General features: G+C 39.9%; 1 protein-coding gene across 1 annotated transcript; it reads left to right on the top strand.

Moving 5' to 3' along the window:
- Window positions 1-304: 304 nt before the first annotated feature.
- TYRP1 (tyrosinase related protein 1) lies at window positions 305-13,570 on the top strand. The gene is made up of 8 exons (XM_030470596.1): window positions 305-468; window positions 1,006-1,479; window positions 4,800-5,122; window positions 6,458-6,662; window positions 7,637-7,804; window positions 9,347-9,526; window positions 12,584-12,730; window positions 13,273-13,570. Exons 2-8 carry the CDS (start codon window positions 1,038-1,040, stop codon window positions 13,476-13,478), a joined length of 1,671 nt encoding a protein of 556 aa, XP_030326456.1. The 5' UTR covers window positions 305-468; window positions 1,006-1,037; the 3' UTR covers window positions 13,479-13,570.
- The last annotated feature ends 309 nt before the right edge of the window (window positions 13,571-13,879 follow it).

Genomic DNA, 13,879 nt, shown 5'->3' with positions numbered 1-13,879 from the left:
TTCAAGCAAGCTTTTCTTTGCATGTAATTATAAAAAAAAAAAAAACCAAAACCAAAAACCAAAAACCAAAAAACCAAAAAGAAAAAAAAAACCTACCAAAAAAACCGAAAAAACACAATAAAAAACAAAACCAAACCACAAAAAAAAACCTTCATAGTTGTTCTGTTTTGAATTCAAGTATTTGTCTGTGACCTTTGCAAAACTTGTAAAATCACAAGGAGATAAGCATGAAAGAAATCATGTGCTATTCAAGTACTTAAAGTCCAGAGAAATGCACTGAAGTAGAAAGGGGATTAAGAGAAGAAGGAGAGTGAGGCCAAGCCATACAGTGTTGGTAGAAGAAGGATTAGTAAGCAGACTGAACCAGGAAAGAAATTAGCAGTGTTTATTTGGGTTAGACACAGCTGTAGGGTATACAGAGACAGAACAGAATCTCAGCAGAGGAGAAATACAAGAAACAGAGTACAGGTACAATACGTGAAGTGGTGTATCTTCACTTTCTAGGTTGAGCTGCTAGTAGAGAATAGCAAGGGAACACAGAGGGGAACTGCTGAGTAGAGAACAAGATACAGTAGTAAAACACAGAAAAGGAAGGCATGGGGGTGGGGGAAGGCGTTGAAAGAAAAGGTTAAAGCTGGTGCCTTAGACAAGTTTTAGCTTTTTGTGGTAATGAATTAAATCTGGCTGGCATATATACAAAGTCAATGGGCATTTGGGAAGCACTTAGAAGTCAATGAGCTCTACATAGTTACTATCTTTTGTGCAGATAACGAGAGAAGAACATTAGTGTTTGCAGCCAGATTTGTTCACTTTTCCAGTTAGAGTGTTGACGTGCAGGGTTCTGAGGCATTTTTGGGGGTGGAAGGGGCAGCCTGGAGGTTTGTATCACTTGTTTTTATTCTTCTCTCTCTCCGCTCTCTCTCTCTCTCTCCACCCTCTCTCTCTCTCTCTCCACACACCCCACACCCACCCCACCCCCCCCCGGCCCTTTCTGTCTCTCTGTAGTGTGAGCTGGGTGTCCCGTCACAGGATTGGGGATGTCAGCGTGCACAACCGGACAGCTCTCAGGAGGAGCCAGCTCTGCTGGGTCTGCCACCATGCAGCTCCCTGTGCTGCTGCTCCTATCCCTGCCACCACTGCTTAGCCTGCTCAGCCATGCTGGAGCTCAGTTCCCTCGCCAGTGTGCTACTGTTGAGTCCCTGCGGAGCGGCATGTGTTGCCCAGACTATATCCCTGTGTTTGGGCCAGGTACTGACCGGTGTGGCGTGTCTACGGGGCGGGGCCGGTGTGTACAGGTGACTGTCGACTCACGGCCCCATGGCCCACAGTATATCCATGATGGGCGAGATGACCGTGAGCAATGGCCAATACGCTTCTTCAACCAAACCTGCCAGTGTAACGGCAACTTCTCTGGTTACAACTGTGGGTCATGTCGCCCTGGCTGGACCGGGCCCACCTGTAGCCAACAAATCAATATAGGTAAGAGCATCAGAAATATGACATGAAAATTGCCTATTGGCAGCACTTGCTTCTAAATGTACATAATATATTTCTTTTCTTTATAATAAAAAAATGGCCCTTATATTTATTCAGCAAATATACAGTGCCATAGGTGTTATTTAGGTGGCTGCTAGGTGAGTTGTTGAAACCTACATTTACTGCCTGATAAAAAGAAGACACAAAACCTGTAGTGTAATGCAGGACTGGGACCAAGTCCATTAGAGAATAGAACACCCAAGTTGATAAAAATTGTATTCTTTGGAATTATTTAAGAGTAAAACAATGTATATTGTGTGTATGTACATGCGTGTATGTGTGTTTGTGAGTATGTCTGGGAATAACACATATCTAGATATCGTGTTTAATACCTTGTGGTTACTTTAATTTTTTTTTTATTCAAAATCGCTTTATACCTTTCTAAACTATGTACTTGGCTTTGTAAATTTTTACTTAAATGCTGCTGTCAATGTAATTAAAAAACTTAGCTCCTGACTAAGAGCTGTTCAGATGAATCAGCACAGGGGCTGGTGGCCACTTCTGAGAGTTCTTCAGTTTTGGTTTAGTCCAGAATATCAGTAAACAGATATCTAATTTTTTTTAAATGGTTTTGAAATTCTTGTGGGACTGTAAAATGCTGAATATTGTCCGCAAATTGGAAAGGACAAGCAAATACAAGGACAGATTGTTGTTCTTAAGTCAAAACCATTTGAATGGACAAGATTTCAGTCTTTATTAGTGAAAGTTTAAAGGCGTTATTGAAATCCTGTAAATTCCATAATCCCCCAAATGAGTGATGGGTTCTGTTGACATGAGAAACAACAGGCATCTCACAGTGCCTCTTCCAGAGACAGAAATCAGCACTACTATTATTTTCAGAAGATAGGAAAAATGCCATGAACTTGAGTGCTTGTTTGAGCAAGGATTAACAAAGGACTTCTTATCTATTCAAAATCTTAACAAGAAGATTCCTTAAAAACAACTTATTGAGGGCTGTGGCAAAGACCTTAGGATTTTATTCATCCTTTGAGCTCCAAGAAGCAAACTAGAAAGTATGATTCATGAATTGGATCTGCTAAGCCACATTGCACCCTCTGATGCACTGGCCTGTTCTCATTAACAATGATGTTAACTCTGAAAAATAACCAAGAAATAAATGTTAATATACACGAACTTAGCAAAGTAAATCTGGAGATAGACAAAAAGCAGGTTTAGCTGATTTTTTAGGGTATACAAGAGCACTTTTTACTTTTCTTGTTTATTAAATCCTTTACTACTTTGTCAAATGTAAAGAAAATCAGATTTAGCATGCATGACAACATGAGTGTCCTGGGTTCAGCTGTAACAGTTATTTTTCTCCTTCTTAGCTGGTGCAGTGCTGTGTTTTCAACTTTAGTCTGAGAGCAGTGATGATAACACACCGATGTTTTTAGTTCTTGCTAAGTAATGTTTACCCCAATCAAGGACTTTTCAGTTTCTTATGCTCTGCCAGTGAGGAGGGGCAAGAGAAGCCAGGAGGGAGCAGAGACAAGACACCTGGCCCAAACTAGCCAAAGGGGTATTCCACAGCACGTCATGCCCAGTATATAAACTGGGGGGAGTTACCTGGAAGGCCCAGATCGCTGCTCAGGTTGGGCTGGGTATCGGTTGGCGGGTGGTGAGCAATTGTATTCTCTCCCCTTGTCACTTCCCTTATCATTGTTATTATTGGTGGTAGCAGTAGTGGTTCTGTATTATATCTTAGTTACGGGACTGCTCTTGTCTCAACCCGTGGGAGTTACATTCTTTCGATTCTCCTCCCCATCCCTCCGGGAGCGGGTGGAGGAAGCGGAGGGGGATGGAGGGGCAGATAGCAGCTGCCTGGTTCTGAGTTACCGGGTGGGCTTAAACCATGACAGTCCTAAACAGGGGAAATTAGCTTCTTATTATGCTTGAAGTTTCCACATAGAAGTCACTTCTTTTGTCCATCCATGGAACCGGACCCAGCTGCTCAGACTTCAAAAATAATTATTGGATTATTGTTGGCATATCCATATAAAATAGCTGTAAAGCGTAGTTTTGTGCCATTCTATCTTCTAAATTCATGCCTAACTTTAATTAGTCACTTTTTTTTTTTTTTTTTATTGTGGTTCTGGCACATATTGTGAGAAATGAAAAGGTTAAGGTGCCTATGTAAATCAAAATCAGATGAATATCTTTAGTGTGCTACTTAAAATCAGCAACAATAACCCTTCAGTGACCATGGCTAGCCTATCTGTTCAGTAGTTCTACAAAACAGAAAAGCATGTCTCATGATACAGAGTCCCTGGATGAGATTTATGTTTCATGAAAGTACTTCTATAAACTTCAATGAAGTCAAAATATCCTCCACTGAATTAACTTCATATAGTGAAATGTAATTCAATTTTATTTTTCATATTGATTCATGCTGAAAACTTGTTGCTTCTTGTGTCAACATAGTCTATCACTCATTTGGACAATTACAGATATTACAGTATTTTTTATAATGAAAAGGAGTGCATGTTGAAGAATAGCTGTGAGTTCTACCTGTGTCTCAGTCTTAACTTAGTCCGAAATCTCCTCCGTCTTGGTGAAAGAGTGGTGGATTGAGAGCGAAGTGATGTGAATTCTGTTCTTCTTGCTGATATACTGGTATTTCAACAAGTCAATTTTCTTCCTTGTTTCACTGTCTATATATGGGCAATGATATATTTAAATGGTTTTGAGATATACTGCTAATAAGGACTAATATATGGCTATTGTTTATAATGCCAGGTAATGACATTAAAGACAGATGTTGTACTGTGTGAAATTCACAACTTATAATTCAGTGGTAAATCTGTCATTTTTCCTACAAAAGTTCAAGCATAAACAACGTACTTCATTAAACTGCCAAGCAGTAGAGCTTCTGATTATTATAAATTGCCATATAGTATTCTTTTCTTGCAAAGTATTACCACAGGAAACCTTAATTATATTGGGTGAAGTTCTGAGAAGTTTGCATGACAAAAACTGTCTTTGTTATTTCTCTCACAGAGTGGAAACATAATCTGTAACAATAGTCTTAAAAGCACTAAAACCACAAGGTCTGGGGCTTTATTTTTACTTGGTTCATCCTTTCTGATAATAAATAACATTTTCTATTTATGCTCAATACTCTGAATTACCTTAATAAAAAGTGGATGAAAACCTGAAAAAAAAGGAACTTACCTGGAATTACTAGAAGCAAAATTAATTAGTCGTGTGAGATCAGACTTAAATGTTTATTACTTTGGTAACTTGTTTCTTCTGTATCCTCACAGTCAGGAGGAATCTTTTGGACCTGAGTGCAGAGGAAAGGAGGCGTTTTGTGAATGCCTTACACCAAGCCAAGGTGGCAATCCATCCTGACATTGTTATTGCCACACGAAGACGTGAGGAAATATTTGGACCAGATGGCAACACACCACAATTTGAGAATATCTCCATTTATAACTACTTTGTGTGGTCTCATTATTATTCTGTCAGGAAGACTTTCCTTGGTTCAGGGCAGCAGAGTTTTGGAGGAGTTGATTTCTCTCATGAGGGACCAGCTTTTGTCACGTGGCATAGATACCATCTACTGCAGCTTGAAAGAGACATGCAGGTAAATTTCACGTTAATGTTAAACCATGTGTTCGTGCTATGTTTTGTACAGTTAAAGAACTTCTCATGTTCCAATAGGCAAAAATTATAGCAGTTCTTTCTATGCATGGAAATAATTCTGCTTCAATTTCACTAACTCATTAGGTATACTAAACTGTGCATTTAGGTTTTAGGCTGTCATTGTTATAGGAATGCTAAAAATAATATTTCAATCAGAGTAATGCAAAATGTAAAAGTTACATAAAAATCTCCTGTAAAAATAGATACAAATTCTAGATATATCCATAGAAGGCATTTTATTTGACCAATTATTATTGCCAGTGTTATTTTTAATATCAAGGCCCTGCTTCTTGACTAAGTTAGACTAATCAAAGCAGCAGAAATTCTAAAGAAAAGTACTACAGAGATGTCTTGGGGATTCAGAATCGCATTTTATTTGTATGATTAGTGTAACTGGTTAGAGAAATCAGTGTTTTGTTATACTCTGTTCCACAAACAAGTAATTCTCTTATTTCCTTTTCCTTGTGCGGACCTATCCATAAAAGGAATACAATATTTTATGAACCATCATCCTTCTTAAGAAGAGAGTATTAAGTTTTCAAGGTCAGATTTAAATAGTCTTTGAAACCACTTTAAGTGTTTCCACTAGCTCCAATGGCTCTGCCTCAGGCTGAGCCACAAACTCCCTTCAAAAACTCACATTTGACATTAGTGGCATTTCATTATGTGGAAGTCCTGAGGAGTTGTAGATCTCTGTGATTTAATATATATTCCTATTTATATTGGTAAACTTGGTCACTAGTTAAGCTACTTTGGCTGACCGACACATCTTGGTATACAAATACTGGAAGCCAAGACATGCTCCAGAACTGTTTAACTCCAACCCATATTAGAATAACAATTTGAAGGGCTAGTATCCCTTTTCCTTACTTTTCCATTTTCTCAGTCATTCCATAGTTGGCTTAGATATTCTGCGTGCTACAAACACTGCTGCTGTTGACAGGCCATTCAATATGTTGGGAAATGGGGTATCAGTATTAATTGGTGTTTCCTCCTACTCACAATATGGTTTCACGGAAGAATTACTGTCCTATTAATGAGGGAGACCCATGACTCAATGCAATAGTCTAACTGCCTGTTCTTTGGAAAAAAGACATCAATGTGAAAACCTACCTAAAGCTTTTACATGGATTTCATAGATTTTCCATAGATTTCCTCTCCTCCATGAGGCAGGACTCTGAGTCTTACTAATATGTACTTTTAACATCTGTCTAGCAATGAATATTATAGCTGTCTGGGTCAGACATGTATTAAATCCCATATTTGTGTGGTTTAGAACATGCTTCAGGACCCCACTTTTGGGCTGCCCTACTGGAATTTTGCAACAGGACAAAACACCTGTGATATCTGCTCAGATGACTTGATGGGAGCTAGAAGCAATTTTGATGTCTCTCTTATCAGCCAGAACTCAATCTTCTCTCAGTGGCGAGTGATATGTGAAAATGTAGAAGACTATGAAACTTTGGGAACCATCTGTAACAGTAAGTATGACTACTGGCAGATATTTGGAAAGAAAATCCTTTTGATAATAAATACCTATAATACTTTACATTGCAATGGCTTTTCTCAGAAAACAAAAACAAAAAAAAAAAAAGTATTAAAGTGGTTTTGAATATTCTAGATCCAAGTTTCATCAGTCTTCTGAGATAGTACATACTTATCATCTGTCTTGCACTGAGGCTCCAAGCAGTTCAAAATTCAATCAGGAGCTTGTAGCAGAAGAAGACCTAAATGCTTTGACTTCCCTTTTTATATAGCATCTATTCATCTCCTGTGCCATAAATAATTAAATCTGGCAGTGTCGTTTCTTAACTGAAGCTTAAGTTTTCTTCTGACAAGTACATTTATCACTTACATGGCATTCTACTCCTAAAAGGAGAAAAACTAAGGAATTCCCCTGTTAACTATGTGGAGCATCGTGGAGCAATGTGAAGAATACTGAATCCTAGCATGTTTACTTCAGCTACAACTAAAAAATCGCAGCAAGACTATTGTATATTTATCACCTGCAAGCCACAACTCAGCATCTTCATGGAAATAGGGGGTGGAAATAGGGAAAACCCCACAATATTTGGTTTGTCACCTACAGAATCAGCTACAGTCCTTTCCTCAGCTACTCTCTCAGGACATCCTTAAAACTTTTTTTCTGAGTCTCATCAAGAAATCACATTGCAAAACTATAGAAAAATTTCCCAGAGCACTTAGAGAACCACAGATTTCAATAAGAGGCTTACAGATTATTTTTTTTTCCTAAATCCTAGTGCAAAGTATCCAGCGCACAGGACCCCATGAAGATTCAGATTCTTTGCCTGACACGAGGAACTAACCCATTCATACACTATAAACATCATTTTGAGGGGATATTTTTTTTTCTTCCTAGTTCAGTCATAGAAGGATTCATTCTGCAGCCTACGGTTTTGCACCAGTAGTTTTTTCTCTCTTCTCTCTACCCCAGGCACTGAGAGTGGTCCCATCCGAAGAAATCCTGCTGGAAATGTTGCACGGCCTATGGTACAGCGTCTCCCAGAGCCTGAGGATGTTGCTCAGTGTTTGGAAGTTGGTGTATTTGACACTCCTCCTTTCTATTCCAATTCAACAGACAGTTTCCGTAACACAGTAGAAGGTAAACATAGCAAATAAAAGGGCCTAAAACAACAATAAATAAGTCAAGCAAGCAAGCTTGCCATTTTTCTTGTTATGGAAGTATGAGTTTGGGAACAGCCTACTGGACAGTAAGAACACATTGTTCTTAATATTAAGTATTAGCTTAGTATTATGTGGAAATAAGCTTTGGGTAACTTACTTCATAGCCTATGTCAGTTCCTTAAATGCGTAAAAGCCTGGATAGTCTGTCACTGGTGTACTAAGTAGATGGGATCAGGTCCTTGCAACCTAGTAATAGGTTGTCATTGCTGAAAACAGACAGCTCTTGCCTGAGTATTGTTGCAGCTGCATCTTTAAATGAGGCAAAGAAGTGCTCAGAGCAGTTACCCTTGTATCTGAATTAAAACAAGAAAAAAAAAAAAGAAAAAAAAAAATTTTGAAAGCTTTGGTAGTACTTAATGAAATGGCATTAAATTAGTAATTGAGGGTATAGGATTTACTGCCTAGGCCTTCTCTCTGGGCCATGTAACTTTGTTCTTCTCTAAGCTCTACACATTTAAAATGAAATTTTCGATCACTGGCATCTGAGCGCAAATCCCCCAGCACAGAAACTAGCCTAAAGATTTGATTCATGCTGTTCAGCCAGCATCCTGTCAACTGCCCCTGCACGTTAATAATCCAGCTTTTAACAGGAAATACTAGGATTCACGAGAAAAGATTACCAAGTGACAATTGAGATCCCTGCCAGACCTCCTATAGATCCTCTGGCTCTTTTGAAGAGGCAAATGGGGAGGATCTGCTCCATTTTCTTTTTCTTGGGAGAACAAAATCAAGAGTCTGAACCAACCATTTAAGTATATATATAATCATAGAATCACAGAATGGTTTGTGTTGGAAGAGACATTAAAGATCATCTAGTTCCAACCCCCCTGCCATGATCGGGGACACCTTCCACTAGATCAGGTTGCTCAAAGCCACATACACATTTCAGGGATTTTTCCTGTTTTCAAGTTTGGCCAAAGCTTGAAAACAAGAGAAGTTTTCGTGACACTTCAGATCCTGACATCTGACATGAGGGTTAAGAGGTGCTGGGCACGAACAGAGTTACATAGGGTATCTTCACTGAAAAAATAACGCATATGAAGCTTTCTGAGATGTGTTCGCAGTAAGCATGGAAATGATGTATGGAAACATAACACCTGGCTCATTAGAAAACATTTAGAAAACACATGCAACTATTTCAATTATGCTGAAAGATATGTAGGTCCCAAATATATACCTTCATTTTCATGCTATGTTTTATATGGTGTTTTGGCCATTTTTGCATTAGAGCCCAGCAGCCTTGCACTCCACATTCTCAGCATTCTTTTGTAAAAGCTATTGAAATCTAAAAATTATGCATGCTAGGGATATTTCTCAAACTCCACTACATAGAGTACTTGTTACTCCTTTGTGTTAAGCGAGGCAACACAACAACATAGTAGCCTTTCAGAGAAAAAAGTATCCAGCTGGTCAGCAAGTCTTCACCGGGGTTTTTTGTGTTCTTTCTTTGCGTATTCAGGGTACAGTGATCCTTCAGGGAAATATGACCCAGCTGTTCGAAGTCTTCACAACTTGGCTCATCTATTTTTGAATGGGACAGGAGGACAAACACATTTATCACCAAATGATCCTATTTTTGTCCTCCTGCACACATTTACAGACGCTGTGTTTGATGAGTGGCTGAGAAGGTATTCTGCAGGTAAGATGTTGTCACGGACAGAGACGGTATTGGTGGTTGTCAGTCTTTGTAGTCACAGGAGCTCAGATGCTTCTTGCAGGACAGAAAGATGCCCCTAAGATTAGGAGAGAAGACTGGAATTTTAACTAGTTAGTATAGTTAACAACGACAGGAATAACAAGCAAATTCCCTTCCTCACCCCATTGACACACATTTTCAAATCACTGTGAAGAGACTTGGCCAGAGATACGAGGTACGATTCAAGAAAACAAAATGTGCAGATACATCATAGAGCAAAGACAGCATAATCACGGAAGGTCTGAATACTTCATGGACATTCCGTTATTGTAAATAACAGAAAATGGAGTAAATACCTATGTCTCTTGTCAAACAAGATCAGATATCATGCACACCCCAATAATTAATTTTGATAACTTTTGTTATTTACTACCAGCATTCCATAACCATTTCCACAGCCTTTCAAATGATGTTCACTGTTGCTGTCCTTACTTCTTTAACTCCAAAAAGAAGAGTGAAAAGGAATAAAGGAGAAAGTGAAGCAGAGGGAAGGAGGAAGGAAAGACAGAATCACAAAATCACACAGAATCACAGAATGGTTGAAGATGGAAAGGACCACTGGAAGTCCAGCCTCCCTGCTCAGGCAGGGTCACCTGGAGCACATTGCTCAGGATTGTGTCCAGACAGCTCTTGAATATCCCCAGGGAAGGAGATTCCACAAGCTCTCTGGGAAACCCATTCCAGTGCTTAGACACCCTCACAGTAAAGAAGTTCTTTCCCATGTTCAGGTGGAATTTCCAGTGGTTTAGATTATGGCCATTGCCTCTTGCCCTATTGCCTGGCACCACCAAGATGACTCTGGCCCTATGCTCTTGACACCCTCCATTCAGATACTTCTATATATTTGTTAGATCGCCCTTGAGCCTCCTCTTTTCCAGGCTGAACAGGCCCAGCTCCATCAGCCTTTCCTCATAGGAGAGATGCTCCAGACCCTTAATCATTCTAGTAGCCTTCCTCTGGACTTGCTCCAGGAACTCCATGTCTCTTTTGTCCTGGGGAGCACAGAACTGGACACAGTGCTCCAGGTGAGGCCTCACCATAGCCAAATAGAGAGGGAGGATTACTTCCCCTGAGCTGCTGGCAATGCTGGCAATGCTCTTCCTGATGCAGCCCAGGATACCGTTGGCCTTCTTGGTTACAATGACACATGGCTGGCTCATGAACAACTTGTTGTCCACCAGGTCCGTCTCCACAGAGCTACTTTCCACTAGGTCAGCCCCAGCCTGTACTGCTGCATGGGGTTTTTCCTCTCCAGCTGCAGGACCCTGCACTTTTCTCTAATCTCAAAAGGTTCCTCTCTGCTCATGTCTCCAGCCTGCCCAGACCCTTCTGGGATATCAGCTACTCCTCCTAGTTTCGTACCATCAGCGAATTTGCTGAGGACGCACTCTATCCAAGTCACTCATGAAGAAGTTAAAGAATACTGGACCCATTATTGACCCTTGCGGGCCACCACTAGTTACAGGTCTCAAACTAGACTCTCGCAACTGTCTGAGACCAGCCATTCAGCCAGTTTGCAATCCACCTCACTGTCCACTCGTCCAGCCTGCACTTTCTGAGCTTACCTATGAGGATGTCATGGGAGATAGTGTAGAAAGCCTTACTTGAAGTTCAAGTAGACAACATTCACAGCTCTTCCCCTCATCTATCCAGCCAGTTGTCCCATATTAGAAGGCAATTAGGTTGGGTATGCATGATTTCCCTTTACTTAATCCATGCTGACCACTCTTGACCACCTCCTTATCTTCCATGTGCTTAGAGATGGCCTTCAGGATGAGCTGTTCCATCACCTTTCCAGGTATTGAGGAGAGGCTGACTGGCCTGTAGTTCCCAGAGTCCTCCTTCTTGCCCTTCTTGAAGACTGGGCTGGCATTTGCTTTCTTCCAGTCCTCAGGCACCTCTCCTGATTGCCATGCCCTTTCAAAGATGACCTGCATATTCTGATAACATCCCTATATTAATCCCAAGTGCTTGTCCCTGCTTTCACCTCCTGTACATCTCCTGCTTGTATTTGAATTCTGAGAGGAGTTCCTTGTCATCCATCTGGGTCTCCCACCCCCACTGTTTGATTTCTTACACATGGGCATGCACTGCTCTTGAGCCTCTGGCTAGAGGAACCGGTCATTGAATATTAACTAGCTCTCTTGGACCTTTCTTTGCTCTAGGGCCCTTTCCCATGGGATTCTTTCAAGAAGGTCCCCAAAGAGGCCAAATTTAGCTCTTCTGAAGTCCAGGGTTATGATTTTATTTATTGCCCCACTTTCTCCTTGCATGATACTGAACTTCACAATCTCATGATCATGGAAAGAAGGAACTCAAAAGAAGAAAGAAAAAAGTAAATAAGGAGATTGGCATCAATGAACTGGGGAGAGAATTCTGTGTAACACTAATGTCTATGCATTAGTCTGCACAAAGCTGTTGTATTCCTTTTAGGGCAACCCAGCCCCTCTTCTTTCTACAGAAGACAGCTTCTGTTGCACAACTGAGACTTCTTTGTACAGCTTCCACAACCTACCTCATGTATTTTTCCCATGTCAGAGAGCAATTTTAGTGGAACATTGAAAAAAATTCCAGTGGAACTCATATCAGCTGCCCTCTTGAACTGCATGAGAGAGCTCTTCATCACTGTTACAATCAGACAAAGCCAGATTGTAGCAAAAAGGTTTTCCAATATATACATATTTCTCCTTTTCCATGCTAGAAGAAATGAAAAGCCCAACACAGACAGAAAGTTTTACAATTTACTGGTGGTTTCTGTTAGAAAACAGGGTTATCATTAGTGATCTTGCTTTTGGACAGAGCAGAGCCATTCGCTCTGGATCTGCCACACTGGAAAACCAATCCTTCTGGATTAATTTAGGTTAGGAACAAAAGGGGGGAAAAAAAAAAAAAAAAAAGGTACTCAAAACCCTGACTCACTGATGGGGAAAAAAAAAAAAAAGAAACAGGGCAAATTATTTTGATTTTTTTTACTGAAGTGTGATTTGACTTTCATTCTAGATATCTCAACTTATCCATTGGAGAATGCCCCCATTGGACATAACCGACAGTACAACATGGTGCCTTTCTGGCCTCCAGTTACCAATAATGAAATGTTTGTTACTGCACCAGAAAACCTGGGATACAGCTATGAAGTTGAGTGGCCAGGTAAGCTGTCCAACCTAGATGCTTTTTTTCTCATCATGCCTTTCTCCCTTGAAGTTTATGCATTATATTAACAAAGTTGGTTCAAATTTCACAAATAATACTTGATGCCTTTGTAAAGGTCTATTTCTTTACAAATCAGTTATGTTTGGGATTTAGTACAGATAAACAGCTACTGATTATAGGTTGTTCTTATATGAAGCTCCCACTATCCACTTCAGTTTTTGGAGTTCTCATTTGGATCTAAACCTTACAGAAGGTCCTTATTCATATAACATAAGCCTCCATTAAATCACTACAGAGAACACAAATCGCTCATAAACCAGATATCGAAGAAACATCCAGGACTGTTTTTAGACTCTAACAAGAGAGACTGAAATTTTCTCACATTTTGGAAAAAAATATTATCAACCAAAATTTGAACTAGTTCTATTTCACAACTCTGAATAATGACAGATACTGAGCTTTGGTCTGTTTGGTGTGATGTTTATACATATACTTCACATTTACGTTTAATAACGTTCTTTTTGCTTTCCCTCCTGTAGGTCGGGCTCTCCGTGTTACAGAGATGATAACCATCGCAATAGTGACTGCACTGGTTCTTGTTGCAATTATCTTTGCTGCTGCTGCATGTATCATACGTGTCAAGAAAAATAAAGATGAGTTGCATCAGCCTCTTCTTACTGACCAGTATCAGCACTACTCAGATGATTATGATGGTATACCGACACCAAGCCAGTCTGTTGTTTGAAGCACTTTTCTGCATCTGACTGAAACTGTATTTTGCTGTATTTCATATATAATGGTCATCCATCTGCTTTAAAATAAAGAGCATAAACTGTCTGCTGTCTTGATATGTTTGCTTCAGGCTTCACATCCTCTTTCATGACACCTAGGCATCAATAAGTCACTTTTGCAATGCTAATTCTGTGTTGATTTTAGTAGAATTTCACTAACTTTTTAGGGCTGCAAGCCTTTTTCATGCATATTTCTGTAAAATCTGGTAAAATTTAGTTAAATTGCTGACAGCCAATGTTATCTGACCTAGCCTTTATACCCAGAATTCTTTCATGAGGTACTTCTGTGAAATGGTCAAATCTAGAATGGGACAGAAGCAGAATCCAAAATACAAGTAAGCACCTTGGCTAGGAA

Source organism: Strigops habroptila, chromosome Z (assembly GCF_004027225.2).
Source record: "Strigops habroptila isolate Jane chromosome Z, bStrHab1.2.pri, whole genome shotgun sequence".
Lineage (NCBI taxonomy): Eukaryota > Metazoa > Chordata > Aves > Psittaciformes > Psittacidae > Strigops > Strigops habroptila.
The sequence above is the reverse complement of the archived record's forward strand: the minus strand, read 5'-3'. Positions and strand labels throughout refer to the sequence as shown.

Coding starts and splice junctions, on each gene's coding strand:
- TYRP1 (XM_030470596.1), top strand. CDS start 1,038: ATGTCAGCGTGCACAACCGGACAGCTCTCAGGAGGAGCCAGCTCTGCT. Junction 7,805..9,346: donor TTTCCGTAACACAGTAGAAG/GTAAACATAGCA, acceptor TTGCGTATTCAG/GGTACAGTGATCCTTCAGGG. Junction 12,731..13,272: donor CTATGAAGTTGAGTGGCCAG/GTAAGCTGTCCA, acceptor TCCCTCCTGTAG/GTCGGGCTCTCCGTGTTACA.